This window comes from Neovison vison, chromosome 13 (genome assembly GCF_020171115.1).
Source record: "Neovison vison isolate M4711 chromosome 13, ASM_NN_V1, whole genome shotgun sequence".
NCBI classification, from domain to species: Eukaryota; Metazoa; Chordata; class Mammalia; order Carnivora; family Mustelidae; genus Neogale; species Neogale vison.
The window spans coordinates 141,041,544-141,069,377 of NC_058103.1; the positions used below are offsets into that span (position 1 = coordinate 141,041,544).

The 27,834-nt window shown below is 58.5% G+C and overlaps 1 protein-coding gene across 1 annotated transcript; it reads left to right on the top strand.

Moving 5' to 3' along the window:
* Positions 1 to 2,020: 2,020 nt before the first annotated feature.
* RGMA (repulsive guidance molecule BMP co-receptor a) lies at positions 2,021 to 27,033 on the top strand. The gene is made up of 3 exons (XM_044230947.1): positions 2,021 to 2,249; positions 18,314 to 18,828; positions 26,311 to 27,033. The coding sequence occupies exons 1-3, from the start codon at positions 2,168 to 2,170 to the stop codon at positions 27,031 to 27,033; spliced, it is 1,320 nt and encodes a 439-aa protein (XP_044086882.1). The 5' UTR covers positions 2,021 to 2,167.
* Positions 27,034 to 27,834: the final 801 nt, after the last annotated feature.

Below are 27,834 nucleotides of genomic sequence, written 5' to 3' on the forward strand. Positions count from 1 at the left end.
GCGGCCAATCTTGTAGCAGGAGCTCGGGCGTTCCCATGGCCCGGTGCCCCTCTCAAACTGTATTTGTTTGCAGTCTCAGGGTGACAATATTATCAGCCTGCCCCTATAGATGCTGAAATTGAGGTACAGAGGCTCCAAGTCCTGCTTCCAAAGGTCCACCCTCAGGCAAGGACCACACTGGAAAGGCTGTCCGGTCTTCCAAGCCCAGCAGTGCTTGTGTCTGAGTCACTGTGGGGGCTACCTTGCTGAAGGATCCCCTCTCTCATTAGCAAGAAGCTTTAGAACTAACTGGGAAGGGCACAATCCCGCAAATGGTGTTAATGGACGGACCTCAAAGGTGCCCCTGTGCCGTTGGGCTCTGTGCCTGCCTCAGTGGGCCAGGGCTGTCCTCGGATTCTCTAGAATAAATTGTTAGGTCTGGCGGGGGTGCGGGGGGGGGTGCTCTAGAAGAATGCCAGGAGAGCCCTGGGTTGGGAGGTGCTGGACTTTCCACCCGACAGAACCCTAGCATTTTACAAATCAGAGCTTAAAATGAACCCCAGTTTGGGGAAATGATATTTAGAGCCTGTTAGGTGGTGACCTCACTCTTTGAGGGAAATAGGCAGTGCAACTTTAAAGATGAGCAGTTGTCTTCATGGCGTTTTTTGCACCAAGGGGACCACAGCTTCCTGTGGCCCCATGGCACAGCTGGTTGGAAACAGTAGCCCCCTTTCTCACCTGTTTTGCTGAAGCCAGATTTAGAAGGCTGACTGGGTTGTGACTTCACAGGACATAGGGCTTTCTTCCCCTTGCCCAAAGCCGGCTTCCCCAGAGCTACCCTCCCCTCCTGGCAGACAAGAGTCCTAAGTGCAGGAGAAGCCTTGCAGCCTGTGTGGCCTTCAGCAAGTGAGGACTGCGATAGTGCTTAAGAGAAACATCAAAATTGGATAAAAATTCAGAATTTTTTTCCAAAGAGCCAGATGAGTAGGCTTGGAGGAGAGGTGAGGGGGGCCAAGGGAGGATTGGTTCGACGCAAAAACACTTGCTCTGGCGTATTTGCGTTCCATCCAAAAGATGTTTCTCGGGGAAAGTTGCCAGTCTCTTAAATATCCCAACAGCGGCAGAAGAGACGCAGGTCCTAGGCAACCTTGGGGAGGAGACATTTTTCTCCTGGAAAAATAAGCGACTGAGTTAAGGGAAGTCGCCACCCTGATGCCCTCCCAAAAGCGGCCTTGGTGGCCTTGCCCTGGCAGCCCTAGAAGGCCCGGCCCGGCGCACCGCAGAGACCGCTGTATCCCCACCTCCTCCGGGGTGGCAGCCGTCCTGCGGCCTCCCTCAGGCTCACAGGCCCCCAACTCGGGACTGCAGCCAGGGCAAGTACCGGGGAAGCAGCGAGGTGCTCGAAGGGGATGCGGGAAGCTCAGCGTCCCGGCGGGGTGGGTGGCCCGGGGTCCCGGCGGGAGGGAGTCTCGAGGCGCGTTGGCGGCTGAGAGCCAGCGGGCCATCCCGGACACCCTCGGACAACTCAGAAGCGGATTTTCCAGCCTCCTGCATGGGGTTGGGGGGGAGGTGGAGGGGCACCTCTGAGTGAGAGAAATGAACCAGGGGGGTGTGGGTGGCGGCGTCGGGACGGCAGTCTGGTTGGAACGGAGTCCTGGGGTTTGTCTCCAAGCGCAGTTTCTACTTGGGTTGGATATTTACAGGTTGAATTAGGGGGGCGCTCTGCAGGCCGTCCGGGGGCGCTGGGCTTCCTCGGCCTGGGCCGCCGCGGGGATCGGGGAGCCGGGGCGCACGCTGCACCCCCTGGGTCCGGGTTCCCGAGCTCCCCGCGGCCAGCGTCGGAGCCCCACCGCCCCGGTCCCCGCCCAGCTCGTCCCCCCCCCCCGCCCCACCCCCAGCGGGCCTCGCTGAAACCCGAGCGCGAAGGGGCGGGCCGCGCGGCGGCTGGGGCGGCGGGGCCGCGCCGACATTGGAGGGGACCCGGGGGAGGGAGGGCGAGGGAGGGGCTCCCGGGGAGGGGGGGCGCGCGCCGGGCGCCCGCGGCCGAGGGGGACCGAGCCTCCCGGCTCGCTGCTCCCGCCGGCGGAGCGAGGCTGCCCTTTCTCCGCAGCGTGATTTATTTTCCTCTTCTTTTCTTCTAAACTCTTCTTCCAGGGAGAGGCTAGTGGTAACAGGCCGAGCTGGATGGATGGGTATGGGGAGAGGGGCAGGACGTTCAGCCCTGGGATTCTGGCCGACCCTCGCCTTCCTTCTCTGCAGCTTCCCGGCAGGTAAGGCACTGCCCCGGGCGCGCGGGGACGGCCGGTTGCCGCTCCCGGGCCTCGCCGCCGCCCCTCGGCTGTACTTCTGCGAACCGATCGGAGCCGAAGTTCGCCGGCGTCCCCGGGACCCCCGCCTCCCATTTCCACCGGTCTTTGTTTCTCCCGCGCCCCGCCGAGGGCACGATGGATGCCCGCCGGGACCCGGACGGTGGGGGGTGGGGGGGAGTAGAAGGACCCCGCCCGGCTGCCACGGGAAGGAGCCGGAGTAGGGAGGTCGCAGGGGCCGGGGGCGCCTCCCTCCTTACGAGAAAGGGGGTTCCGGGGACGCGCCCCTTAGGGGCCCCGCAGGAGGGGGCAGGGAGAGGGAGCGCGGACTCACAGCCGGGGGCACTTTCTCCGGCTACTCGCCCATCCGAATGCGAACCTGCCGGGTGCCCAGGGGTGGAGCCGGGGCCGCCCCTGAGGTCCCAGGCGGGTCCCCGGCCGCCCCCTCCTCCGGGACCCTGTCCCGTCCCGCCCCACGCTCCTGCCCACGCGGGGAAGCCCACGGACTAGGCTCACGCGAGCCCGGGTTCCTGTTTGATAACATTCCGCGTCGCCCCCTGTTTGTTTTTATTGTGTCAGAAAGGGAGAGAATTTCAGAATTAAAGCTGAAAAAGCCATCTGTTTCCAATGAATCCCCCATAGTTTTTCACAATGTTTTTGGCAGATCGCTGCTTTCAAATTCCTCCGAGCCCGGACCTCTTGTTTTTGTTGGGGGAAGGGAGACCAACTCCACAGAGAAGCATTTGTTCCTTCCCAAACGCTCCAGTTTCTTCACTTTTTTTTTTTTTTTCCCCTTTCGGGGGGAGGGGGAGAGCACGAAACTTAAATCCCCAGTCTGTTTTCTTTATAATGTTTCATAAAACTTTATTTCATTTTGGCCATATGCTACTCACAGCCTGGAAACGCCAGTTAAATCCTTTATACCCATTTTTTTCTCTTGCTTAAAATACAAATAAACCCAGTGTCTCGGGCCAAATGGTCCCCGATGCAAGGCGGGATCTCTCGTCCGGCTCCATTGTGTTGCGGGGTGCCGAGGTGTCTGCAGAAGTGCGAGCCTCTGCGGCCGGACGCGCGTCCGCAGCCCCCGCGCACAGCCAAGCTCTTTGCAAGGAAAGATTTCGGTTAGACTGGGATTGGGTTGTTTTGTTTTGCTTCCCAGCCAACTGGGTTTCAGGAACTGGCAGAACTGGGCAGTCCGGGCTCTGCCTGGCTGTGAGCTGGGGCTGCCGGCGGGCGGACGCTGCTGGCAGCGGTAAGGGGCAGGGGATCAGTTTACCTTCTCGCCCAGCCCGGTCGCGGGGGCCTCCGGCGCCAGCGGAGTCCAGCATGCCCAGCTCACTCAGCAGCTGCGTGCCCCAAGGGCATCACGGTGAGCCACAACCTGCTCCCAGCTCTGGATTCCACTGGGGAGGCCAGGGCCAAGGACAAGGGGGGGGGGGTCAGTGACCCAAAGAGACCTTGGACCCTCATGCACCCCCGTCGGGGAATATTAATACCTCTATATAGTGAACCCAGCAAGGAGTGGCCTACTGCCTCCCCCCTTCACCCACCTTTTAAAAGGCCTTTACCCCTTTTACAGTAGGGCCTGGCTGAAAGGCTGTTTTGATTCTCTTCCCAAAACTAAGAATAATAATAATAAATACTAAAAAGGAAGTCTTCTTTAAAAAGAAATCCACCTTTTGGAGGAGCAGGACTATGCCGGGTGTGCATCTCAGTTTGGTCTAGATAAAGATCCGGCCTGTTGGAAGTTTTATCAGATGGGTTGATAAATAGCTTTTGTCCCTTGGCTGCCTTGGGGGATGTGATCTCAGCTTGGAGCTGAAATTGAGAAGGGGGGCTTAGAGGCCCTTAAAACAACACCTTCCCGCTCTTAAAGGGGCAGCACTTATTAACTGCTAGAACTGGGGAGAGGAAAGGGAGGGCCAGCTGGACTTGCAAGGAGGCAGCTGCCAGCACCCCAGTGGTGGTGTTTTCCTTGTTGCTCATTTCTTGTCTCCATCTGAAGAACTTTATTTTAAAATCTACCCCCAACACACTGCTCCCCCCACCACTCCCCCCACTGCGGTCCCAGGAAAGCTGGTGGGTTATATAATTCACAACGCACATTCCATCACTTTTGTTTCCTAGAAGCCCATTTCATTTTTGGCTTCAAGGCTGGTAACTAAAACCTGGCAGATAGAACAGATAGCCACAGCACCGTCATGCTGGCTGGCTCGTGTTTCTTCTAATTTGAGGCCTTGACAGCTGCATTTAGTCAAAATTGCCCACCTTACTGAAATCTGAGCTTCCAAATACACGGGGTGGGGGGGGGCTCCGAAAACTTGCGCGCACAAGGAATCTGGGTCAGAACACAAGTTTCTTAAGAGATGAAATGGGTCCTTTTCGCGGCAAAAGACACGGACAGACTATCCTCTTGGACCCAATGGCATAGAGGCTGCTCTGGACAGAAGTCGAGAAGCTGTGGGTGTGGGTCTGACGGAGAGCAGGGAGAGCCAGCGGGGGGCTGGAGAAAACCCAAAGCCCTGGCAAGTGTAAGGCGTTGGAGACCCGGGGGGCCCTGCCTGCAGGGGCCTCTCCCACTGAAGACAGGTGGAATCTGGCTTGAGCAGGCTCAGGAAAGAATAGGTTTGTTCAGCACTAGTTAGCTTGAACGGCTGCCAGGAGTAAACCCAGAGGAGTGCAAATTAAATTGGACATAGTTATGTGGGGAAAGATGCCTTAACCTCTGCAGACTGAGAGGGCATGTGTCTTTGGAGAGTGTTTACAGGGACTCACCCAGTGCCTGTGGCCCCCTGGCATGCCTGCTGGGTTCCTGACTCAGTGGCAGCCTTCAGGACCCTCCTCCCAGCATGGCTGGCAGATCCCCAGCCTCCTGATGGGAAAGGGTTCTGTGGTAGTCCTCAGGCTGCAAGGCTGTGTGCTTAGACCGTGCTGTGCCCACCGTGGTTGGGGATGGACCAGTGCCTATCAGTGGGCAGGGACGGGGATGGGGGACAGATACATAGATGCTTCTTAAACTTCTAAATCACCGTGACTTCATCAAACAGATTGCTAAGAGAAACCCGTCAAAGGGTTGTAGATACGTTGGCCTGTTTCCTATCAGCTTCGGATGGGTGGGTGTGGTCTGTACTTGCACAGGAGTTCTTCAAGTCTGGTGCCTGGACCCGCAGCCTCAGCCTCCCGCGGGAGCTGCTGGTTAGACACAGACAAGCTCTGGGCCCACGCCGGACGCACCGAAGCCCATACCCCAGAGTGGGACCCCGCAGTCTGTACCCTGCTGGGCCCTCTAGGGGCTTCTGATGTGCCCTCCAGTGTGAAGACTGCCCTTCTAAAAATTGCCTGTCTTTTCCCCTCGTTCCTTTCCCTTTACTTTTGAACTGCGCCGGTTACAGAAATGTCAGAGTCCTCAAAGGGAAACGAAGGCTTGTGGAGACCGAGGGCCGTCTGCGGTGTCCAAGGGCATCTGGGTCATTATAGGGATGAGAAAAATTCTCCCAGAGCCGGTGCTTGGAAATGTGCAAGCAAGTCCATTTGCTTATCACAATTTTGTTCTCCCGGTGGAACTTGGTGTCCCAAAGGGAGAGAATGAAGTGATGTCTGGTGGCAGGAGCCAGAGGACAGCGGAGCCAGCTAGCAGGTTGGTGTGGGACACACAAAGCCTTGGCTCCCAGGAAGGCTGGATGGAAGATCCTGTGGGTGGTTTACCTGTTAGCCGCTGAGGGTGAACTGGGAATAAGGAGAGGATTTCCTTCCTTCCTTCCTTCCTTTCTTTTAAGATTTTATTTATTTATTTGACAGAGATCACAAGTAGGCAGAGAGGCAGGCAGAGAGAGAGGAGGAAGCAGGCTCCCTGCTGAGCAGAGAGCCTGATGTGGGGATCATGACCTGAGCCGAAGGCAGAGGCTTTAACCCACTGAGCCACCCAGGCGCCCCAAGGAGAGGCTTTCTGGTCTTGTGGCTGAAGAAGGGAAACCTGTCTGCAAGGTTCAAGTACTTGCTAGCAATCACCCCAGAGCTCAACGGAGAAGTGGGGACAGGTGGTCCATGGGCTCGGATAAGGACGCTCTGTGCAATGGGCAAGAGGGCGTCCCAGGACCCTGTGGGGATAAGAGGACGAGGTGGGGACCAGTTTTTAGACTGGGGGACACGTGGCTCCTGCGAAGAATCCCCTCTTTGGTGAAATAGGCAAGGCCCGGCACAGAACTGGGCGGAAAACCCCAACCTTCTGTTTTGACGGAGTGGTTGACTACCATGCTGTTCCCATGCTTGGCTCAATTCAACCCGCAGAAAACCAAAGGCGCGGTTTCTTCTAGAGTGACCAACACATCCTAGCATACCGCGGACTTTTCTAGATTGAAAACTGAACGTCTGCTGTCCTTAGAAACCCTCCCAGTCCTGGACACACCAGGGAGGTGGCTCACCTACGACTCCTCCCCTCCTGCCCCCGGGGCCAGTGCCTGGTTTGCGTCTGTTTAAACTGCCCAGAACGGTGAAGTGACAAGTGTGACATGGGCCTGTCCCTTCGGTCCAGGTGCTTGGGGCTGGGTCTCCTTCCTACACCCTGTCCTGTCTGTTCCCGTTGTCTCCTTGCTACAACAGCTGGCCAGCCCTAGGACCACCCCCCTTCGGCCCTCCGACCCCCATGCACACCCTCAGATGAGTTGTTCTAAAAGCCCTGCTCGGGAACTCGTGCCTCCTTGTAGCCTTCTTTGGAGCATCCAAAAGGGAGGACCCTCTGACTTATGGGCCCCGCCCCCCGCGAGCTTCTCCCAGGCCTTATTCCTATGGCTTCTGGCAAATCCCCAGGTCTCGAGTCACTCCTGCCCCCCAGACACACAGACACAGTCTGCCTGCACCCCACCACGCCCTCCCTATGGGCGACCCCCAGGACTCCCGTGCTCATGCCACTGCCCAGACTGAATTGGAAATGCCCCCTCGATCAAATTCAGTGGGGTCTCTCGGGGTCCGTGCCATCCCTCCGATGACCGAGACACCTGTCCCCTTGGCTGCAGACATCTGTGCTTCCTCGCAGCGTCATGGCTTCGTGGGTCTTGGGTTTTTGTCCTCTCCTAAATCACCAGTTCTTTCAGTAAGGGCAGAACCCCATTTTCTGTTTCTTCATACCCTTCTCCTTGCTGCACACCCCAAGTACAACCCATGCGGTCCTGGGAAGGGTGGGGCCCTTGGGTTTTTGCTATTTCTGTTCTATTTTCCCCCAATAGATAAAGACCACGGGTTTTCTTTTATCCCCCCAGATACCCCAATATTTTTTCTAAAATAACTTTTTTTGGTTATAAAAACAACCCTCACTTTTAAATCTAAAAACCAAAAAGGGTAAGTAAGTAAATGAAAATAACCCAAATTCCAACCTCACACAAAAATTACGCACATCCTCCGAGATATAAGAACTTACGTTGTTCTCTCCAAAGTATGATCATCTGAATGGGGAACAATAATTTTTAAACCTCTTTTCATTTATGGAGTGGTCACAAGACACCAGGAGCTCATTAAAGCTCATTAAAGCCAAATGCTTTAAATACAACACCTCCTGAGCTCACCACCCCTTTCTCACGGGACGTCATCACGCCCACTGCCCTGAAGAGGAGACAGAGGGTCAGAGAGGCTGCCTGACATTACAGAGCTAGCTAGTGACAGAGCCAAAGGGAGAACACAGACCCCTACCTTATCCATATCCCCGATTTTGAGTAAACAAGCCCATTAAGTTTGTTTTGTGGCATCTGAGAGTTTGTGCTATGGATCCTGTAAGGCTTTAAGGAAAAATAAGGAACAATATCAGGAGCTATTCGATAGCAGAATGAAGAGAGACCACATTTTCTAGCATTTTGCCTCCTCCCAAGAGTCCTCTCTGCTCCCTATCCGTTCCCTCGCTTAGTATTTCAAAGAAGAAGATGCCACCCAGCCATAGGTCAGGAAAACGAGTTGGCAGGGCTGTCATTGTGCAGATTTTCCCAAGTCAGATTTATGTCTTTTGGGTTTTGCTTATTTATTCATTTCATGCACCATTTCACCCAAGCAGTCGGAATACCTAGACGCCTATTAAAGTGGTCCGTCTGCACCCAGGTCCCCGCAGAAAGGAGCCCATTATTGCTTCCCATGCTGAGGAATGGCCCATGAACACAGGCTCACACATGTGTGTGCCCAGCTGGCATGCGTTTGCCCTCCCACCGCATGAGGAAGGCAGAGGAGGGAGGCCTGCCCGTGGACAGCGGTGAGGGCAAAAAAGCCACTTCAAATGAACTTGGACCTGGAGCGGCCAAGCAGATGAGCCCAGGGTTCCTGGAGGCAGAGCCAGGATGGAAAATTATCATTACGAGAGCCAGCCCCTAGACTCAGGAAACAGGGTTATACCTCAAAGCCGGAAGACCAAATTGCACACCTGAAAGCTTCATTTATGTAGGAAAAGTGATGTCTTTGCCTATAACCGCCCTCCTTGTGGAACTCGGGGTAGTTCAATGCTATGCCCTAAGACAAGATGCTCTGGGCAGGACATCTCGCTCCCCGCTCAGCCCTTGGCTGGCATGAGCCCCTCTTACCCAGAGGAGCCCTCAGCCCACAGGTGCTTTTTTGAATTCCCTGTTGGCCATTGATCAGGCTCCCCATGGCCCCAGCGGAATCGGTGGGCGGAGGGTGTCCCGTTTGGCAAGCTGACGTGTGCCCTTTTCCTTGGTGCGCTTTCTTGTAGCAACTTGGCCTGCATGGGTGGTGGGATGAGGGGGCAGTGCCTCCTGCCTCAGCTCCGTGGGTGGCCGTGGACCTGGGTGTGCTGTTGGAGGTATCTGGTGTCCGACAGGCCGAGGGTGATGCCACAATGATCCCGGGCAGGTCCTGCGGGAGAGACCCAGCCAGGCAGGTTCCGGGCATCTCTGAACTCAAGGAGACTCCAGGACATTGTCCAGGCCCGAGTGTGCCCCATCCTGGCAGCAGATCCGTTCGCTGCCCTGTCCTTGAGTCCCTGCTGAGGGGACAGAAGAGAGTGCTGGCAGCTGTTGGCTGCCAAAGCGAGAGTCCCATGCTGGGTGCAGGCAGGCTGCCCCCCACCTTGGTGCTGCCCCGCACCTCCTTCAGGATCCATCCCAGCTTGATGAGAGGGGAGCCTCCGTGCCTCTGCGGCCCAGAGTGAGCGGGGACAGGACCAGGTCTCTGGCTTTGTGGGTGACATTTTCACAGAGGCCCGGTCAGCCCTGTTCTTTCAAGCCATTCTGTGCAGGCTCTGTCTGCTTGACCCCGAAGAAAGCCACCACCTCCTAAAAATAGTATTCTGATCATGCCGCGCACTTCCTGAACTTTTTCCTGGGGCTCCCCACAATCTCCCCTCATCAGAGTCTGAAATCAGGCTAGGGCGGCAGGGTCCAGGCAGGAGAACAGAACCGCAGGGGGGTATTTCCACGGAGGGACCCGAGTTTGGCAGATTGCTGGGTGCTTGTGGGAGCACCTTGGGAAAGGCCACAGAGGCACGCACGACGCAGGAAGCCTCTTGGTCCCTCTGGGGTGTGGGGGGACCAAGGCAAGAGGAATTGGGGGGTGCAGGTCTCTGAGGAGGGTGGGGTGATACCAGCGCCCCCTTGTGGTGGAATCTAACGGAGTTGGGGGACCCCTGGCCCCCCACACTGCTGAGGAAAGCGCTTTGGAGCTTGGTGACGTTTGCTACCAGCAACCAACCTGTATTTCGGCTCCAGCCAACCTCCACTGTTCCCGAGGCCAATGTACCTCCAAGACCTCTGTCCCACGTCACCGGCCAAATCCCACTTCCCCTTCCAGACCGGGCTGAAATGCTTTTCCCCGGGGACCCTCTCCTGCCTCCGTCCTTCCATCTTTGCTGCAACTCAGGATTCACGTGAAACGTGTTTACTCTGTCTTCTAGAAGTTTGGGAGCGGGTTGCACCTGAGCAGAGAAACCCACGGAGTTGCCCCAAACAGGCTGAAGCACCTGGTAGGGTCCAGAACTTGCCGCAAGTAAATGAATCTGGGCAGTTGCTGTGCTAGAGCGCCCCCCACCAACACACACACACACACCCCTACCCCCACCCCACCCCCCACGCCTTGCCCCAAGTCGGACAAAACTGACCGGATCATGAGGCTTGTATTCCGAACGAGACTTACCCCTTTAAGAGGAGGCAGGTTTTTCCCCCTCTCCCCGCTCACCCCACCCCTCCCACACAGCCACTGAAACCCGATCTAATCCCTTTGCACGCGGGTAATTTATTGGTCTATTGGGCTTTTCTTGGTGGCAAATTGCATTGTCTTTATTCCTGGGTTCTGGCCGTGGAGCGGCTCGCCGCATTCCTGAGACTCGTTTCTCAGGGCGATCCTTCACACCCCCTCCGCGCACAGTGAAATAAGTTTTATTGGGCTTCTTTGTTATGCAAACAGGGCAGTAATAATCAGGCTATTATTCCGAAAGATTGGGCTTGATTAACAGTTCAAAGGAGGTCTCTGAAAGCAGCGAATGCTGCCCGGGTCCGTAAATATTTTCCTCCTGCCCGCACGGGTACGACGGGCCCCCCCCCCAGCTCCCTGCCCCCAGCTTGCTGTTTCCAAGGGGCTCTGGGTCACTATTGAAAGGGAAGGAATTAAGTCAGGCAGGCAGTGGGGCCCTCGTTCCTCTCGCCGGCACGTCTCAGCCCACAAAGGAGGCAGTCTGGAGCCCACCTCCCTCCAAAAGTGAAATGTTACCTTTGCACATAGAAGCCTTCAGCAGGCCCCCCCCAATCCCCGAGACCTAGCAGAGCCCGGGGTTGGGGGGGGGACTTAAAAAAGGCATCAGATCTGCTAAGATGCTTGGAGTGCGGGGTGGGGAAGATGGGGTGACCCTCCAGCTGGGGAGTCCTCCAGAGGCTGAGGATGGCGACACAAGTGACCATTAGATAAAGCGATCTTGATGAAGTTGATGGCACAGAGAGGCAAGGAGTTCCGGCCCCAGTGGCACAAGTCCGGAGGCCACAGAGTCACTCTGCCCAATGGCACAGAGGCTGAGATGGAAATGATGCTCAGGAGAGCTGAGTTCCCATCAGATTCTTGATCCCCTGGCTCTGCTCATATGGGTGGTCTTGGATCCAGCCAGAGTGGCCGGGGAGCCAGAAGGGGGCCGCTTTGCCGTCTGCAGGAACCAGGCAAGGAGGGGGCAGCCGCCGGCTTCTGTCACCCCGAAAGCACCAAGGGCACCTCGATCTGCAGAGCCCGGTCTCCTCTCCTTGCTTCCTTTCCTGGACATTCACATCAGGAAAAGGCCAAGCCTTGCTGCCTGGAATTAAGGTCTCCGCTTTTCTTTCTTTCCTTCTTTTTATTTTTAAGATACGGTACATAAAAATCAGCCCCTCTGGGGTTTCTTTGGCAGGTGACACCACAGCCAAGAGCTTTTTCTTTTGATGCTGGGCCAGGTTACATTCAGATTCCTGACCTGGGGTGGCCTCCAGCCCGTGATGTAGCGGAGTAGACATGGGGCTGCAGGATGACTCTAATGGGGGCTCGAGGCCCCCTCGGCTCTCCCCCTGGGGGGACTGTCCAGCCCTGGCATGCTCGAAGCCCTTCCATGAGACCCCCCAGGAAATGACGGCTCATGCATGACCACTTCAGGCAGACCCAGGAGGGCTGCATTGCCACCTGGAGAGAAGGCAGGGGCGGGGCGGGGGGGGGGCCTCAAGTCTGGTCCCAGCTGGTCCCTGGCCTCTTGCACACCATTCTCCCACCCTGAGCTCTAGCTCCTCCATCTGTGGTGGGAGTCCTTGGCCAGGAACCTTACACAAGAGCTCACTGTCCATTTGGGGGGTGGTCACTGTCCTGGGAACCGAGGGTTGGCGCTGGCCCTACATCAGGGACTGGGCGTGGTCAAAGAAAACCCATCTCGGTGTCAGGAATTTTAGGACCTGCATCCTTCTCAGCTGGTGTCCCCAGAAAGGTAGGGCACGCGCACTTCGAAAAGCAGAGAAAAGAGCCCCCCAAAACCTGGCGGCTGTGTGAGCCAGGCGTGCTTGCGGGCAGCAGATGAAGATGATAATTCTTGCCCACCGAGTCAGAGTCGCCGTGGGGATCTGGCATTGGAGCGGTTTGCAGTCTACACGGGCCAGGGAAGATCGGGCGTCAGTATTATCATCATTTCCTTTTTGGAGAAGCCTGTGTGTCCTGCGGGTGTGCCCCCCCGACGCTCCCCCACCTGTGTACATGTGTGCTGCGCATCCCATGAGCCCCCCGCAAAGGGCAGAGTCTCCTCTGAAGAGTCTTTGTGGCCTCTGGGATTGGCCCCGTGTGTGTGGAGGTCCCTAAAGGGAGAGCCGCTTGGGGCCTGAGCTGTGGTTCGTCTCCCGCTGCGGTCAGAGTATGTGGGAGGAGGGGGCTATGTAATGCCACCGGGCCTCGGTTTGCCTGTCTGTTGAATGGGGACAACATAATCCTAGGGCCGTCATAGGGTTAATGGAGATAGCTGTACAATGTGCGGCACACAGTAAGTACTCAGCACACATTAGCTGTGAGGTACATCTAAGTCTCTCCCCCAGATTACCATTTAAGCAAACCAAGTTAACACAAAACTGATTTCCGCCGAGCTGCCTTCCCATGTTCTCAGGGTTTGCTTACATCAGCTCCACTGGTCCCTGGAGTACCGATGACGTACTGACGCATCTTCATGGCACAGAGAGCAACACTGAGCTCAGAGAGGTTAGTGGATTTGCCGGTAGCCACACAGCCCTGAGCTCCAGAGCTGGAATCAGACCAGAGCATCTGCCCTTGGAGTTACATACCTTGAAACCCACCCCACCAGCAGTGCTTCCCAAAGCGAGATCCCCCGGCTCCCGAGAACCTCCAGCGTGGGATTGCCCAGTGACAGAACCTGTCACCAGCTGCCTTGTTGAGCCCAAATTCCACCCCCCCCACCGCGCCGTGCTCTGTCTGGGTGGGAAAATGGCCAGCGCTCTCATTTTTCTTTGTGTCCCAGAACTCAAGGTCTGTTCCTTTACTCATTAACAAGAGCAAAGGCGAGCTTGTTGAAATTGTGCTTCAGGACCCAAAGTTTCTGATTCCGGCATCTCTCAGAAAACCTCTGGGTGGAAGAGGCATTGCGGGGTGCGTCGGACACCTTGGGGGAAGGGTCAGCATGGCAGTGGGAGAGAAGGCGGGGCCCCAGCCAGAGGAAAAGAGCTGGGGTGGGGGGTAGGTGAGGTGTGAAGCCCATGAGAGCTCTCTTCACGCCTCCCCCCTGCCCTCCCCCCCGTCAAGTGCTGAGAGAGTCATCGCAGCCCAGGTTACCCCTTGGTGACCACAGGTCCTTTCAAGAAGAGGGGACAATGAAATAAGGGGAACCAAGACTACCTGGTCTTCTGGCCCCTGGCCAAGTGAATGTCTCTAGTGATCTGGCTTCTTCAGAGGAAGAGTCAAGAGGCTCGGGGAGGGGAGGAGAGATGGGCCAGGCTTCTAGTCCCTGAGGCTGAAAGTCCTGGTGCCAGGCATGGTCGGGTTCTGGTGGCAGCTCTCTAACTCACCCCTCCTTGCTGTGTCCTCCTATGGCCCAGTGTGAGCCCAAGCTCTGGTGTCCCTCTCTTCCCATAAGGACGCTAATCCCATCCTGGGACATTCCTCGGGAACTTGATCACCTCCCAGAGGCCCCGCCCTTCCAAGCACCATTACACTGGGGTTGGGGCTTCAACATAGGAATTTGGGGGCGGGGGACACATTCAGTCCACAGCATCCTCTCAGTGAGTGAGGTGGTGGGCAAAGCCATCCCAGAGCCCTTGGGAAGTGTGGCGCCTGGCTAGTCACCGTCCGGGACCAATGTGGGTGGGTGGCAAGGGTGGGTGCTCCGTGCACAGAGCACTCACAATCAGCACACCCAAGTCCGGGTGGAAGGGCAGAGTCCAGCCAGGGCCCTAAGGTAAGGACGAAGGAGAGGTGGGGGAGGGGACGCTCTGGTCCACTGCCCTTCCCGTCCCCTCCCTGTCCCGGCCTGTGACTTTTAACTTCTTAACTTTATCGGAGACCTTTGTCAGGGCCTCCGTTTGTTGATTGCCCACGGGGTCCCAGGCAGAACAAGTGCCTCTTCTCATTCAACCCTTGGCCACTCTCTAAGTTCATAGATAGGAAACTGAGGCAGAGCCAAGTTCCCACAACTACAGAGAGGGGACAGAGCAGGACTGTGAGCCTGACACTCTCCCTCCAGTGCCCACTGCCCACCACTCCGTGTGGCCAGTGTCGCCTTCACACCTCCCCTGGTCTGTCCCTAGTCCTGGGTGACAGCATCGGGAACATTCTCCAGATGGCTGAGAAATGGGATGGGCAGGACTTCAGGGGAGTGAGGGCCTGGAGGAGTTCACCCCTGTGCGGATTCTACCGGGGTGGAAGGTCTATCTCTTCTGGGCAAGGGCAGCCCCAAGATGACCTCAGTCGCCCCCTGGGGGTGGTGGGCGGAGCTGCCATCACCACTCTTGAGAGGCTCAGAGAGGGGGTGGGGAGCAAGGGAAGGAGCCCCACTGAGTTGAACTGTTCGATGAAAGGCCTGTTCTCCAAAGGCAGAGGGCCCGGGGGCGGTGCCCAGGACTGCTCTGGGTTGGCAGCTGCATCCCTGCTGGGCTTACCCCTTGGGAGAGGGGCCTCCTCCCTTTGCCCCCTCTGCAGCCCCTCCCACCCCAAAGGAAATGCCCCGTGCACACACTCCACACTGGCCAGGCTCCAGCAGGTTCTAACTTGGCCCTTTTGGGACTGTTGAAAAGAAAACGGCCCAACTCGAAAGACGTGTGGCCTGTGCACCAGCAGCACGGGCCTCCCTGGGGAGCCTGGCTGAAGTGCAGAGTCTCCGGCCCACGGAGGCCTGCGGACTCTGCCCAGGCGGCTAGTGTGCACATTTGAAGTGGACGTTTGAAGAGCGCTGCTCTGAACAGAGGATTAAGTGCTGGCAGATCCCCGCTGATGACTCCAGAGCACGGGAGGGACCCACTTTTATGGCACCTCTGGAGGATTTCAGTCACGAGCCCCAGACATCCTGGAGAGTTCTACCTCAGAGACACTGCTCTGAGCCATTTTCAAGGCAGGGAAGACATCAGACTCTTATCACCACCTGTGGAGTCGCCCAGGGGTGGGGATAGAGCCACAAATGGGGGTCAGGAGTGAGACACTTCGCATACCCCACATTGCGTGCAGGCTGGTCCTGCCCGAGGCCCGTTCTCGCCCCCTGCCTTTGAGCCACCCTGCAAAGCAGCCCCTGGGAACTGGTCTACAGCGGGCAAGGCCACAGAGCACCTGGGGACCGCAGGCCTCCCAGCTGGTGGGGGAATCCGCAGGAGGGGTCTACAAGGAGAGGCTGAAGGTCACTGGTGGTCAATGCGCCCTTGAAGGGCCAGCCGGGCCCAGTGGCTGGCGGGGCGGAGGCGATGCTCAGTGTGTTAATTGCCAGGGACCTGCCCTGGACGTGGGCTCTTGGGCCCGAGAGGCCAGATGCAAACCCTGCTGCAGCTCCTTCCCAGAGAACTGGGGCCAGAGAAGCCAGCGGGTGAGCCTGGTTGTGCCCCGCAGGGAGGCGAGCAGGGCCAAGGGGCCTGGCCCTGGAGCCACAGGGGGAGCTGGAGACAGAGACGGAGCCTGATAGCTGCGACGTGGCTCTCTGCTGTCCCCAGTCTGCTTTGGCTGAGCTGAGGCCGACAGAGCTCCTGCTTTGGGGTTGTGCCATCTGGTTGTAAGGGACAGGTGGTGGCCCTTCTCCCCTCCAGGCACGCTGAGCACCAGAGGGGGACCCGAGCCGGGCTACAGGAGGGCTCCCGAGGTTGCTGGCGCGGCCCAGGTGGGCACCACTCAGCACAGGCTGTGTCCTCTTTAGGTCGTTTCCTCTGACATCCCGATCTCGATGGTTCTGAGAAAGCAGCATCACGGGTCAGCACATCCTGCACCTGGCACTGGTGAGGCTGCCTGAGGGAACCATGCGTGGGGGCCACCGACCACAGGCGGAGAGGTGGTGGCCCCCACAGCCAGTGTCTTTGTACCGTGTTCCTCTGCACGGCAAGCCCTCCACTCACCCCTACCCCCTCTCCTCGCCTCACCTTAGTTAGCCCTTTTGCAAGGTCGGTTGGGCCTTGGGTGTCTTCTACAGGTTTAGTTAACTATGAAGACGGCAGGGCCAGAGAATCGTCATCTAGCTGCCTTTCAAGGGACCCCTGCCCCAGGAGCACACATCTGTGGGAGGAAGACCACTGGGGGGCAGGGAGGGTGGGGGGGTCCCAACGAGTGCCTTTCCCCTGTTCACCCCAAATGCCTCTTCTTTTTTTTTTTTTTTTTTTTTTTTTTTAAAGATTTTATTTTATTTATTTGAGAGAGAGAGACAGTGAGAGAGAGAATGAGCGAGGAGAAGGTCAGAGAGCGAAGCAGACTTCCCCATGGAGCTGGGAGCCTGATGTGGGACTTGATCCCGGGACTCCAGGATCACGCCCTGAGCCGAGGCAGTCGTTTAACCAACTGCGCCACCCAGGCGTCCCCCAAATGCCTCTTCTTGGCAATTACCCCCTCTTATTAACCAAATCTCCTGGAGTCAGCAGGGTTCTTCAACTTAAAATAAAACTGTGAAAATGGAAAAATCTGTAGCTCTCATATCAAATTTGCTTTATTTTTCCTAAGACACATTTAAGTAAATACGTAACTTCTCAAAAGAAAAAATGTCCACCCAGACTCCACCAGAAACAACCTCGTTTGCCAGCAGTGGTGACAAACACAGGTGAAGTTAGGAGAAGAGCCTGAATTTTAGGACAAGCGCGGGCTCCCCCGTGCCCAGGTGTGTGACCTGGGCCGGTCCGCTTCAGCTCCGCACAGGTGTCTGCGGAGGGAACAGATCTCTACGAGGCCATCCGGGGCAGCTGCTCAGAGGTTCCTTAGCCTGCCCTTACCTATTACTGCCCCTGGCTTTATTGGCAACTTGATTTTGGAGGTAAAAAGGCAGCACCAGAGAAGCAAACTGGCTTTCCGAGGGTTCACAAGCCGGGCTGGGAACGATTGCCCCATCCTCCTGGCAGACCTGCAACCCAGCTGGTCTGCCAGTCCCTTTGCTCCTGGAGCCTGTGGAGAGCCTTCCTTTCTGCTACCCGTCTGCACGCCAGGCCGCCGAAGTTACTAGGGACCGCGCAAAAGAATCTGGGAAGCCAGGAAGGCAGGCTCCATGTGTCCAGGTACAAGATTCAGGTGTATTCAAGCCACAGTTTTCAGGCATAGCCATTTGTAGCTAATTGTCAGGTCTCAAAGATTGTGGGTGACTTAAAAAAAAAAAAATACAAATTAAGGCAGATCCAAGGTGATGGCTCTCAGTTGCTTCCCAGCATACTCTCCTGAGCAGGACAAAGGAGGGAGGGAAGGAGAGATGGCGACCAAGAGGGAAGCCACCCGTGCTCAGCAGACAAGGAGACAGGACCCTGGCAGCCTGTAACCAAAGCTCCTTGAGGAATCATACTAGCCAGCTGTCACTGACCTGCTCCAGTCAGTGCTTCTCTTGGTCCTTTACCACGCTGACCAACCCCACAAAGCATATACTACTATGCCTCATTTTCTAGGTGAATCTAATGAGGCACAGAGAAGTCTAGAGATTTGGATAAGGTCACACAGCAGAGCCCAGAACACATAGTGGGGCTTAATTCCCAGCTGCATTTCTGTTGAGGTTGGCAAAATGCTTGGGGGTAGCTGTGACAATGTTAGCAGACCTCAGAGGCCCGAGGGTGGCTTGTCGGCTCCCACAGCCGGGCTGCCCAGAAACCCTGACCCCTCTGCTTTACCGGCTGGGGACTGTGGGAGGAGCCTGCATGGCCCTTGCAGCAGGTGGCTGGCGCATGCCCGGCCCCTTGGGGTCACCCCAGGCGGAAGGAAGGCAGGGTCGGCCCCGCACGTCCACCTGCAGGCCCTATTTGCCATCCGGGCGCGAAGGTGCCGCGGGGGTGGCGCCTTCCCGGAGGAGATGGTCTCGGGCCACGTGCCAGCGGCGCTGGTCCCCGGGGGCGAGGAGAGCGGAGCCCGCCGGCTGGCCTTGACTGCGTGTCTCTTCCTTTCCCCCACAGCCACGTCCCCGTGCAAGATCCTCAAGTGCAACTCCGAGTTCTGGAGCGCCACGGCCGGCAGCCACTCCCCGGCCTCGGACGACGCCCCCGAGTTCTGCGCGGCGCTGCGCACCTACGCCCTGTGCACGCGGCGCACGGCCCGCACCTGCCGGGGCGACCTGGCCTACCACTCGGCCGTCCATGGCATAGAGGACCTCATGAGCCAGTACAACTGCTCCAAGGATGGCCCCACGTCGCAGCCGCGCCTGCGCACCCTCCCGCCGCCGGGCGACAGCCAGGAGCGCTCCGACAGCCCCGAGGTCTGCCACTACGAGAAGAGCTTCCACAAGCACTCGGCGGCCCCCAACTACACGCACTGCGGCCTCTTCGGGGACCCGCACCTCAGGACTTTCACAGACCGCTTCCAGACCTGCAAGGTGCAGGGCGCCTGGCCGCTCATCGACAATAATTACCTGAACGTGCAGGTCACCAACACACCTGTGCTGCCCGGCTCGGCGGCCACCGCCACCAGCAAGGTAAGAGCGGCCCGGCTGTCCCCAGCGCCCAGACCCAGACACCGCCTGCAACCCCTCCCCCTCCGCGTTCTTATTTCCAGCCAATAGGCTGGTTATTTACAAAGGAATGTTCTAGATGGTCTTTGTCAGGAGACAAACCCGCGGGGAACCACCTCTTCACGCTGTGGGGAGCGTGAGCGTTCTCAGACTGCGGGATGCTGCCCACTGGGGGTTTGTGAAATCCCTTTTCCGGGGTCAGAACTTAGCGGTCACTTTTTTTTTTTTTCTTTTTTAATTGGGCAGCACAGGAAGGCTGGCCCAACCAGACACCGCTAGGAAAGGCAGGTTGCCCATGTGTCACACCTGGGAAGGGTACACGCCTCAGGAAGCTTAGTTCTGGTTGTGTGTGTGCCCGTGTGTGTGCTTGGGCACCTGGGCCAGTGCCGGGTCCAGGGGTGAGGGGGATTTCTTACTGGGGTTCTTGTCCACAAATTTTAGAAACACTCGCCAGAGCACTCTGTTTCAAGCTTTGGGAATATTCTTTTCTTGCCCCCAGATTGTGCTTTGTTAGAACTCAGGTATTAAATCCCAGTTAGACAGAATTCTCTTTACAGGTGTGTCTCCATCATTGCCCTCGGTGGGGGGCAACTCCTCCCCCTGCCAGGACAGATGAACCCAGGGCCCCGGAGGTGAGCGTGATCCTGCCCGTGGGTTCTCACGTGACTGCATGTTGACAAACTGAACAGATCTTAGAAGATAGTGATTCGAGGCCCCTCTCCCGGCGGGTATGGCACCCGATCTCTGGGTGCGGTCAGGCGTGCTCTGTGTGTGTGTGTGTGTGTGTGTGTACACGCGTGCGTGTTTTTAAAGCCCCCAGTGATTCTGGCCTATGGAGGGGGTCAGGAACCAGGGCTCTAGGATGCTGATGGGGTCAGCAGGGCTGCATGGTACTGCCCTGCCCTTCCTTTGCCCCGTGCCTACCCGGAGAGGCTGCAGGCCCAAGGCTGAGCAGCTGTGGTGTCCGGGAACACCCGGAGATGGAACAAGTGAGGACAGAGAAGCAGCTTCCCGAGCATGCCAAGGGCCACCCAGGCAGCTTTTCCCTCCTCCCTCGGGCCAGCCCTGCCTGGCTGAAGCAGCAACCTTGGACACATCCCCAAAGTGGGATGTACCTCTCTGCCCCAAGTGCACCGGGCTGGGAACGCTGAGCTAGCATTTGACCTGGGCCAGGTGGCTGTGCCGAGGGGCATGTTGCCATTTGCCGTGAGAGGCAGTCCTCATCCGGAGCCCCAGAGGCCGCGGAGAGCTGGTCGTCTTCTGACCCCAGAAGGCCTCTGTCTCTGGGTGGCAGGTCTCAGGTCCTGCTCACAGGGCCACAGCCAGAGGCAGCCACAGATGTGGCCCACGGCCCCGGCACTTGACACCCCCATCTTCTCCCTCCCCTACCTGCTTCCAGGAAAGGCTCCTTTGACCCCCTAACCAGACCTCAGACCTCAGCCGTCAAAGGGCGCAGCCTCATGACTAGGGGGCTGGTGGGCTCTGAGCGTGCAGGGGATGGGGACCTGTGGGCCGCCTCGGGGCCTGGCCCACCAGAGCCCCTGGGGGGTTCCGGACTGGCAGCGGCTCTGTTTTCCTAGGAAAAGCACATTGCAAGGCGGCACGTTGGGCAGCGCCCGGCTGGTCCACAAAGGGCGTTTCTGTTCCTTCCTGCCCCCCACGCCCCACAGGAGGACAGCGAGGTGACCTGCAGCCAGGAAAATACCCGCCATCTCCCTCTGCCCTGGTGGCCGCCACATGCCTCCAGAGGGTCTGTTTCTGGGCCCAGCTGCAGGATAAGAAACAAGTGGTTCTTTGCCCCACAGACACCCCAGCAGGCCCTTGGCACCAGGCCGTGAAGCCTAGTAGACGGCAGAATCACGGCCAACACTCTCTCCACCCTGGCCGCCCTCCGCAGAATGGGGGGAGCGGGGGTGTTGTTGCATCAGGGACCCAGTCCCCTTCCCTGGGGCCCCTCCATCTGCCCACCTCCCTCCTTCCCCAGAGCCAACATAAATGAACGCCGGGAGCCCAAGGCTGCAGCTTCTAAATCCAGCAGCAAACAGACTGCGGGAGGGGCTCCCGCCTCCCTGTCCCCCAACCCCGGGCCAGGCACACAGGAGAGTCTGAGGGTATGAGAGCGACGTGGACCTCAGAAGCCCGCCCCTCCTAACCCAGGCTGGTGTGAGCACCAGATGTGATGACAGAGCCCAGCGCCGATCTGGGAGGGATGGTGGTTTGTGACCCACGAGGCTGGGCTGCAGCCCCCACTGACTGGAGGGGGAGGGGGACGGTGACCATGGGAACAAGAGCCTTTAGGCCACATCCCATCGGGTCCCGCAGGCTGGAGTGATGTGCCCGGGCTTAGAACCCCTGCGTACTACCCTCAGCTCTTCCCTGGCGTACCCCGGGAGCCCAGCAGTGCTCAATCCAGTCCCCAAACCACCTGGATTAATGATCTAGTGACTTGACTGTCCAGTCTGCACCCGGCGCCCAGGGATCAGGCAGCAGTGCCCAGTCAGGGGTGGGAGCTCCCTCTTCCGATGCCAGCATGGGGACTCCGGAGAGCATGGGGATCCCCCGCAGAGCTTGACGGACCCTGCCGCTTTCTGCTGTGACCTCGGTCCGCTCAGTCTTCCCAGCAGGCGCAGAGCCCTGCGGCCTTCTGTTCCCTCCTCACCAGCCAGGAGGGAGCACAAGGCTTGTCCCCCCCACCCAGAGACTCAGCTGGGACAGGGTCCGCGTGTGTGGCCACGTCAGTGGCCCCCCCAGGCAGACCGGGTTACACCAGCAGCTGCTTTCCAGTGCCCTCCGCCAGCCCGCACCTGTTCCCGTAGGCCTCTGCGCTCAGGTGCACTGGTTTTGTTCGTTCGTTGATTCCGCAGACATTTACGAAACATCTCCTCGGAGCCAGCCTCCGGGCCTCATGCTTCTACCTCCTGGCCGCTCCCGGGCTGATCGTGGAGGACCAAAGCAGGCCGAGGGGTGCTTGTGGTGGGGGCAGGATGCTCTGCCCTGAGCCCTGTGGAGGGCCTCCTCCGAGTCCTTTGCAGAGCTTGGCTCGGGAGAACAGGAGCAGGAAGCTGGGGAGCGGCAGGGCATGGGAGGGCGGCAGAGCCTGGCAGAGCATGGGAGGGCCGCCTGGAGCCTCAGTGGCAGCACAAGAAGCCAAGGGGCTGTTATCTCGGAGGGGTATTTGTGCCTCCCCCCAGGAGCCCTCTGCCAACCTCTTCTGCCCGCTTGAACCTACATGCCCTCTGCCCTTCCCTCTCCCCCAGGGCCCTTGGCTCATTTCCCAGGATCCTGGCGTTATCCAGCCCGGCCCGGCCCTCCGTTCTCATAGGTGTTACAGATGTCGTGTTTTCCAGCCCAGACTCATGTTTTAGCCGGCTTCCCGCCGCCCTGAGCTCAGCCCCCAGCTCCACCGCCCTCCCTCCAGCTGCTCCCGGAGCAGCCCATGGTACAGATGAGAAAACTGAGGCGCTGGGAGGAGAGGAACTCACGCGCCTGCCTTCCCCTGCCCCCTTGCCCATGCTGGTTCTGCCTTGAACGTACCATCTGTCCCACCACTAACTCAGCCCCCCCGGTCCAGCACGCCTCTGGATGTGAGCTCCCTGAGGACAAGGCTCTTGGACTCCTCAGCCCGCGTGTGTGGATACGGTCCCTAGCGCCGGGCCTGGTGTGGTGGAGGGGGCCTTGGGTGCCCCCGGGAAGGGGGGAGCGGCAGAGGCAGGAGCGGCAGCCGCACCCGTGGCCGAGCTGGCAGCGAGCCGCCTGGCTTTCGACAGGCCCCTTCATGCTGTTACTTGTGGTTGAGTCCCTGGCACTGGTGCCAAGAAGAGTCTAGCAGGCTGTCAGCCTTCCAGGAGCCTGTCTCCACGAGAGATGACGGTTAGAGGGAAACCAGCCTTTCCTGTTCCAGGAGACTGATGGCACTTGGAAACCAGCAGCACCCCCCGCCCCCCTGCTCCCCAGCACACCGGGCAGGGACACCGGAGCCCCCGGTCACTCGCCCCCTCCCCAGTGACAGGACCACCCACTGCCCAGACCACCCTGGCTGTACCTCCCGGCCCCCCACAGGCAGCCTCCGTCCACATTGGGGCGGGCGCCATGGGACGTGGGACAGAATGGAGATGGAGCTATGAAGTGGCCATTTTTGTCGGCCAGGGATGGTGGGGTAGCGGCAAGTTCCTGGGGTCCAACAACTAGGGCTCCCAGCGGGATGCAGGGACCGCGGCCACCTGTGACATCCCACAGCAAACCGGGGTGCCCTGTTTCCCCGGGACCAGGCAGTGGCCTTCCAGGGGGAGGATAGGGAAATCGAGTCTGGTGCCCAAGGGGCAGTGCCCACCCCAGACCTGGACTCTGGCAGCCCCCCCAGCCTCCAGCTTCAGAGCTGCTCCTGCAGACAGCAGAATGTGCCCCCATCCGTCCTGACCATCCACCGGGCCCCAACAGGCACAGCGCCAGGGGCCCCAAGACTTCCAGGGACCCATGAGAAAGCTTTCATTTGTTTTTCATGTCAGAAGGAAAAATCAGCATCATCTAACCTCGACTGTATTCTTCCGGACAGGAGTGCAGTCACAAAATGTAATTTTAGTATTTTTTTTTAAAGATTTTATTTATTTATTTGACAGACAGAGATCACAAGCAGGCAGAGAGGCAGGCAGAGAGAGAGGGCGGGAAAGCAGGCTCCCCACTGAGCAGAGAGCCCGATGTGGGGCTTGATCCCAGGACCCAGGGATCATGACCTAAGCGGAAAGCAGAGACTTAACCCACTGAGCCACCCAGGCGCCACACTAATTTCAGTATTTTTGAGGGAGAAGGGGGCCCACAAAGGCCCAAGGGTCTGAAGTCCCCATCATTTCCCGACTGCAGCCTGGTTCTTGCCCTCGGCTTTCTGAGTATCAGCGTGAGAAGGGGGAGTTTCTCTCTAAGGCTCCAGGCTCCTCATGCACTCCCAGCTGGGTCACCCCTATGCTGCACCAGTGTGAGCAGTGACGAGACAGCCTGACAACTCCAGCCCGGCCCTCGCTACCCTGTGGGATGGCCCAGCCTAGAACTTCAGCTCTGCTCCCGAGGCCCCAGGCGGAGACTGCTCCCTGCCTGCTTCCCCCTCGGCATCCTGTCTGTGCCCCTGGTCACCGCCTCCCCCCCAGCCCCCGGATTGCAGCCACCCTGCCTGTCTTGTGGCCCGGCCCCAGATCGCACCCTGGGCCCCTGCCTTTCCGAACTCTGGGCCTGAGCTGGGGTCCTTCACATTTCTCCTGCCTCCCCTTGCCTGTAGGACCTGCTCGTGGTTTCTAGCACACCCGGGCCCTTGTACTTGTCATATCCCCACTGTTTGGCCAGAAACTCCCTTAGGGCTTCGTGCAGCTGGCCCTCTGCTCCCAGGGCCGTTCTTGGTGTCCCCCTGCCACTGCCACATCGCCCAGGGTGCCCAGGCACAAAATTCAGCCACAGCCAGGACATCGGGGCCCCCTTAGCCTGCAGACCATCTGAGGAGGTATGGTACCAAAAGGAGGTATGGTACCTCTTGCTCCATGACCCGGCCTCCCTCCCTGGCCATGGGCTGGAGTTCAGGTCACAGCTGCCCTTGATTCGGGGGGCAGTGGCCTTAAAGCCACCAGGGGCAAGAAGCTGGCACCTAGGAACAGGAATGAAGGAGCAGTGGTCATCTCTCTCCCGGATCTGATTCCTGTCCCCAGCCCATGCAATCATCCTAGTTAGGATTAGGGGGAAAGTGCAGCCTGGCCCTTCCCCCAGGATGAAAGGAGAAATGCTCACTCCCAGGCTATTTGTCTCCAGCCTTCTCTCAGGCCTCCTACCCTGGGGGCTTGTGGCCAGAAAGAGTCCAGGGTTGGAAACGAAGCGACTAAACTCTTGCTGGTGGCTATACAACCTTGGGCAAGTCACTTGACCTCTCTGAGGGGGACTTTTCTCCGCTATAAATGGGAGGTCATGTCATCCTCCCTTGCAGCGCCCCACAGGACTAGGAGAAGCAGCCCCTGTGCCTGCGTCTGTGGTCGTCAGGAAGACTGCGGCAGCTCAGCCCAGCCCCGCAGCCCCGGCTGCAAGTACCAGCAGACACGGGCCTCCCTGCTCCTGCCCTGGCCAGGGCTGCGTGCTCAGCCTCGAGCCCCCCATCTTCCTTTCCCTGACTTTTGCCCTCCTTCTCTCCTTCTTGCCCCTACTCACGTCCAAGTCCTGGCTGGGTGACCCCTCAGGCAGCCCTGCCACCGTGGCCTCTGCCGGCCTCTGCCTGCCTGTTCTTTCCCTGAGCATGAATCTGCCCCCTTCCACCTGCCGTGATGTTCAGCCAGCGGCTCACAGCCCTTTTGAAGGCATTTGGTGGGAGGTCCACAGGCGGCTTGAGAGGTCATGTGAGATGGTTGTAGACCGTATTAGTTTCTTGTTGCTGCTGTAACAAATACCACAAACTCGGGGTTTCCCACAAGCAGAGATGTATTCTCTTGTAGCGCTGGAGACAAGAAGTCTGGAGTGCATCTTCAAGGGCTGACGTAACGGTATTAGGAGGGTCGGTTTTTCCAGGGGATTCCAGGAGAAATCTGTTTGGTGTCTCTTCCAGACTCTGGTGGTTGCCAGCATCTCTGGCCTGTGGTCACCCACCTCCAGTCTCTGCCTCTCTGGAAAGAGCCTTCCCCCTCTTCGATGGTCCCATCTCCCTCTACCTCCATGTTAAGAGCACACCTGTAGCTCTATTTAGGGCTTACCCCAGCCAATCCAGGATAACTTTTCCATCTTGGTGTCCTTAACCCAATCACATCTGCCAAGTCTCTTTTGCATAGCCGGTAACTGGTTCCAGGAATTAGGGCTTGATATCTTGGGAGCTATTACTCAGCGTACTACAATAGATAATGAAGTTTTATTTTTAATTAGCTGCGCTTTTCTTTTTCTGGTGCACCTCTATATATAGTAAATGAGCTGGTTTTCTATTTAGGGTAGTGATCTAAAGTTCCGATTCTAAGTCAGGTTGTTGGGGGTTTATTTAATAAAACAAGTTGGGTTTTTTTTTTTTTTTTACTAAGTTTTTAGTTTCATTATGGTTCACGTACAACATATGATTCCATACATGACTCAGGGCTCACCAGGGTAAGTGTGTCTTCATCCCCTTCACCTATTCCTCCCTTAGCCCCTCCCACCTCCCTCCGAGAGCCATCAGTCTGTCCCCTATCGTTAAGATTCTGTCTCTTGGTTTGTCTCTCTCTCCTTTTTTCCTCTTTATCCTAGAGTAAAACAAGTTGTTTTTAAGAAGAATATTAAGTGCATAATAATGCAGGTGGTACCAAGGTGACCCAAATGGGGAAGGGAGGGAGGGCATGGGGCACAGAGGGGGCCGCTCCTGTCTGCAGCATCGCCAGCATGGGCTGGGCCTCCCGCGCCCCCACTGTCTCGGCACTGCTGACCACCTGTCTCCCTGTCCTTCCCTCCCTGCCCCCCCACCAGCTCACCATCATCTTCAAGAACTTCCAGGAGTGTGTGGACCAGAAGGTGTACCAGGCAGAGATGGACGAGCTCCCCGCCGCCTTCGCCGACGGCTCCAAGAACGGCGGGGACAAGCACGGGGCCAACAGCCTGAAGATCACGGAGAAGGTATCGGGCCAGCACGTGGAGATTCAGGCCAAGTACATCGGCACCACCATTGTGGTGCGCCAGGTGGGCCGCTACCTGACTTTCGCGGTCCGCATGCCCGAGGAGGTGGTCAACGCCGTGGAGGACAGGGACAGCCAGGGCCTCTACCTCTGCCTGCGGGGCTGCCCCCTCAACCAGCAGATCGACTTCCAGGCCTTCGGCGCCAACGCCGAGGGCCCCGGCCCCCGCAGGCCAGCGGCCGCCAGCCCAGCCCCCGCGGCCCCGGACACCTTCCCGTACGAGACGGCCGTGGCCAAGTGCAAGGAGAAGCTGCCCGTGGAGGACCTCTACTACCAGGCCTGCGTCTTTGACCTGCTCACCACGGGCGACGTGAACTTCACGCTGGCCGCCTACTACGCCCTGGAGGACGTCAAGATGCTGCACTCCAACAAGGACAGGCTGCACCTGTACCAGAGGACTCGGGAGCCGCCGGGCCGGGCGGCAGCTGCAGGGCTGCCCCCCGCCCCTCGGCCCCTCCTGGGCGGCCTGCTGCTCCTCGCCCTGCTCCCGGCCTTCCTGGAGGCCGTGGCCATGTAGGGCAGAGAGGGGCCACTGCCTGTCCCTGAGCCGGGGAAGTGGGGGGCGGCTGCAGGAGGGCTGGGGCTGTTATGAGGGGGGGAGGGCGGGGAGGGGGAGACCCCGCAGGGTCTGCAGGGGTCAGGAGTGGAGGTAGCCGCTGGCCGGCAGGCTGGGGACGGTTACCTCAGAGCTCCCCCGGGCTGTCTGTGGGAGCGGCCTCCCCCCACGGCCCGCGCCCTCCATCAGGGGCCCTGAGAGGTCCTGGTGACTGGTGCTGTGATGTTTGTGACAGTTGAGCTGTGTGAGAGAGGGAGCCACTCCCCTCCACCCGCCCCGCAGTGTGAATGTGCAAAACAGAGCCCCTCAGGCCACAGCCCCCCACCCCAGCCCCGCCAGAGACACTGGGATTGATCCGAGTTGAGCTCCTCCCCCTCCACCCCTGCAATGCACTGAAACAGGCCCAGCTGACTGCTGCCCGCGCCCGCCACACGCACACACACTCACACGAGCACACTCGCACACACTAAGCTGAGGGGCTGAGGCATCGGCGAGGCTGGACCCCCCCCCCACCAGGCGGGGTCTCCTTTCCCTTTGGGCCTTAGGACGACTGGGGCTGGGGGGGGTTGCTCGGCATCTTTAGCAAACCTTCATCCTTGACCCTAAGGTTGTGCCCACCTGGTGCCTTCCGGCCCGTGGCCTGCCTGTGAGCCGAGGGGAGACTCCGGCCGGTTAGCAGGCCCCTGCCCCAGAGCCCACAGCTAGGGCAGCAGGTGCTGTCTCCCAAGGTCTGTGCGACGCCACTCACGGGCTCCAACGCTC